Source organism: Chelonia mydas, chromosome 22 (genome assembly GCF_015237465.2).
Source record: "Chelonia mydas isolate rCheMyd1 chromosome 22, rCheMyd1.pri.v2, whole genome shotgun sequence".
Lineage (NCBI taxonomy): Eukaryota > Metazoa > Chordata > Testudines > Cheloniidae > Chelonia > Chelonia mydas.
This window is the reverse complement of record NC_051262.2, coordinates 13,508,255-13,512,003: the sequence shown is the minus strand read 5'-3', so window position 1 is coordinate 13,512,003 and position 3,749 is coordinate 13,508,255. Positions and strand designations below refer to the sequence as shown.

General features: G+C 37.6%; 1 protein-coding gene across 4 annotated transcripts in view; it reads left to right on the top strand.

Annotated features, from left to right (window-relative positions):
* Positions 1-912: 912 nt before the first annotated feature.
* Positions 913-3,749, top strand: part of POU2AF1 (POU class 2 homeobox associating factor 1) — a 63,996-nt gene continuing 61,159 nt past the window's right edge. The window contains exon 1 of one of the 4 annotated variants that reach the window (XM_037882363.2): positions 913-1,409. In XM_037882363.2, the coding sequence (XP_037738291.1) occupies positions 1,394-1,409 (16 nt within the window). In that variant the 5' untranslated portion in view covers positions 913-1,393. The remainder of the gene's footprint in view (positions 1,410-3,749) is intronic. The other 3 variants (XM_043533885.1, XM_043533886.1, XM_043533887.1) reach the window with 3 other exon arrangements.

Genomic DNA, 3,749 nt, shown 5'->3' with positions numbered 1-3,749 from the left:
TAACAGTAAAAAGGATATTACACTGCATGATTGCTAGTGAACACTAATATAGCTATGCAGAATGTGGCTAAATAATGCCATCAGGACTCTTGGAGACAGAAAACGTGATGGATCCTATTTCTGCATTTAGCAGATATTCTTTTTTTTTTTTTAATACTGAGAGGTCTTAGAGAAAATGTTTGAAAGAGATAGATGTATATTAATTTATAATCTGCATGTGATTTAATCCTCAGTTCTTGTTAAATTTAAAACCAGTTCTACATTGGAAAATGGTACAAAATAGGGTCCTGATTCTGTGAGGTGCCCAGCTTCCTTAAATTCCCGTTGAGCTCATGCATCGCATTCCAGGATTGGGCCCCAGACTAGATTTCAGGACCCCAACTCACTTACGGTAATCAAGTATCAGAGGGGTCGCCGTGTAGTCTGGATCTGTAAAAGTGGCAAAGAGTCCTGTGGCACCTTATAGACTAACAGACGTACTGCCGTATAAGCTTTCGTGGGTGAATACCCACCCATGCATCAGACGAAGTGGGTATTCACCCATGAAAGCTCATGCTCCAATACATCTGTTAGTCTATAAGGTGCCACAGGACTCTTTGCCACTTTTAGGGTAATCAGTAACTCATTTTCTGTGGCCATCTCTTTTTTATTAGGAAATGATATATTTCAACAAAAACAAAACAGAAAAAACAGGGTTTCTTTTTTAAATGAAGGATGTCATCGTTTAATGAGGCTTGAAGTGTTTACAGGTGTTTCCTCATGAGTTCAGATTTAGTGACCCCAGGGAGTTGATTCTCGGAAGGCAGGAGAAAACACTGAGCTCAGGCTTGTATTTTAAAACAGTTGAGCACTAAAGGGCCAGATCCTCCTCTGGTGTAAACCAGTGAAGCTCTGTTGAAGTCAGTGGAGCCATGCAGATTTAGACCAGGTGAAGTCTGGCCCTACATATGCTCCTCCAAACACAACAGATCAAAAAATCATATTAAAAGATTCTTGAGTGTTTCTGCTTTAGAATCTTGTGGGCCAATCTTGCAGACCTCGCTCAGGCAAAACTCCTATTGACTGTAGGTTCCAGACCGTAATGTTTGTTTAAAAAATGTTTCGGTGATGTAACGTATCTTTTATGCATAATATCTTCCAGCGCACTCTAGCCTTGGAGAAACGGCATAATGTGGCGAAGAACAAAACATAGCAAAGGAAAATATAAAGTATTTGTGGTTGGAGGATGTGATGACATCACGTTGCTCAGCGGGAACTTAGGGCTTTTAAAAAGCTGAAGGAAACATTCTGACAGCCAGTTATCACATCACTTGTAAAGGAGTAAAACACAGTTAGCGATTAAAAAGCCACACTATCTTCTTCAAAGAGAAAAGACTCCGTTCTGCCACAGAATATGCACTGGCAAAAATGTAAGTGAGTTCTGATTGCCTTTGTTTTTCATAACTACAGTAGATATATGAAGATCACCTGAATAATAGCTCTAAGTCAGTATTATAATAGCATAGGAGATTTTACTATACCCACGTACTGAGAGGTGCCTGGTTTAGGAGAGACAGTTACTAAATGTGTGATGCTAATTTTCCAGCATGGATATTAACACAAGAAAACATCACTGCTTTGTTGGCATTAATCATTTTGAATCAAATGGCAGACTGATTCATAAAAACAGTAACAGGATGCAAAGTATTATGTCAAAGGTTACAGTAGTTACTTGCCAAAGAGTTTTCATTTTTAAAAGTGAAGGCTGCTATAAATCTTATTTTTGTATCTGACTTTACGTGGACACGACTTTTACCAGAAATGAAATTGGGCAGTCAAAGGAGTATTTCAACTTCCTTTACATCTCGGTTTATGAGTGATACATTTAGGGTCACATCCTCAGCAAGTGTAAAGCAGCATAACTCCATTGCAAATGGAGCTATTGACATTCCAATGGAGCTATGCTGATTTACACCACTTGAGGATTTGGCCTTTAGTTACTAACTTTTTATTAAAGATAAACACAATCGTTGACTGTATGAGTTAACTTCTTACATAAGTATTCAAAGAGAGAGTGACAGATATAAAAGATAAGGGACTAGAGCAGAGCTGAGGCAGTAGGGGCTGAAAGTTACCATGTGTATACATCTTGTTATATCCATGGGTTTTTAAAATCATTTTGTTCTATTTGGCCCATCTGTCCTCAAATAGTTTAGTTCTTTCTCTAATACACGTAGAAATTTGTATTGTTTCTTTTAATTCTTTTATTGTCTCCAGGCATATTTCTATAGATGATGTTTTTTGTGCAACCATGGTAACATCCTTTACCTTTCATTACACTATTCACTTAACCTACAGCACAACATACCTGAATGGAAAGGGTTAATTTTTGAAATATTTTCCAGTGAGTTGACTAACATGGAACAAAGATGAACCCTCTTTTCCATTATGATAGAGATCAAAGAGTAGACAAAGATCAGTTTTATCTGTACCTATTATTCTGAGATAATCAACAGTTAATCATATTTTCTTTGTAACAGATTTAAATATTTTTCCTTTGTTTGTTTGTTTTGTTTGAGACTTGCATCGTCATTTTTTTCCTTTAGGTAAAAATGTGGATTTTCAAAGTTATGTTGTGGACTGCAAAATCAAATAGCAAGAAGCTCCAGCTATTTTTCGTTCATGTATTTTGAGTTTGCATTGCAACATGACAGATCGTAGACTATGGTAGCAGTATAGTAACGTTTTTCTCCTCATGATCTTTTTCTCTTTTCAGAATCAAGAGTGCATATTATATAGCATCAGCAATCTCAAAAAAATTGCAGCAAGTTCAGATTCAAATGTAATCCAGTAGCTAAGAAATCTGTGAATCTTAGATTTCAGCTGCAAGGACAGAGACACATGATCAAAGTTTGATGTCTTTGGTACAGTTAGAATGATAGTCATACTGAATATTGCTAGGGTGTGTCCTTCCCTTAACACACACACAGCTTCTGTAAAGATTAACAAGAATTACAGGCCTATGTTGGGAGTGACTGGGCTGCAGTACTAGAGGTTGGTTGTCCCCCCAATGTGACTGTATGGATCCCATTTCAAACACTGCAACTCTTGTGCAATACCTTCCTGCCACTTCATCCACAGGGCACCCCTCCAGTTTTCAATGCAAAATCTATTGTAGCAATTCTTATTGGACATTTCAAAACGTATCACGAGATACAGCAACTGCCTTGGCTGGCTTCCTCAGTGGAGAGGATTTTTACACCAGGCAGAGTGAGCAGTGGAGATATTGTAGTTCTGTTTGACATCCGTTCAAGAAGGTTTTTGGGCAGAGTTGAGGGTGTGTGTCTTAGAACAATGAAGGGGTAACAAGGAGATTTTGGTAGGTGGCTGACTGGTTGAGTTCATGTTTGAAATGATTATTTTTGGAACTGAGGTTTTATTGTATGATTAATTACATGTTAGGATGCTAGACCTTAGGTGTCATTTTTTATTTTAATTTAAATCTAAATAAATACTTTTTAGATATTAAAACCATTACAACACTCTTAAACCTGCCTTTTTTCCGAAGTCATTGAGATAAATAGCTAAGTGCTTTAGCTTCCTGTGTTGAGAGGAAGGATGATCTAGTGGTTATAGCACTAGATTGGTGCTCTAGAGACCTGGATATATGTCACCTTAGGAAGGGATACAGACACAAGATTTCTAGACACCATAAATAACTGGTTATTGGAGCAGCTTGTCCTGAAATCCACAAGAGGAGAGGCAATTAC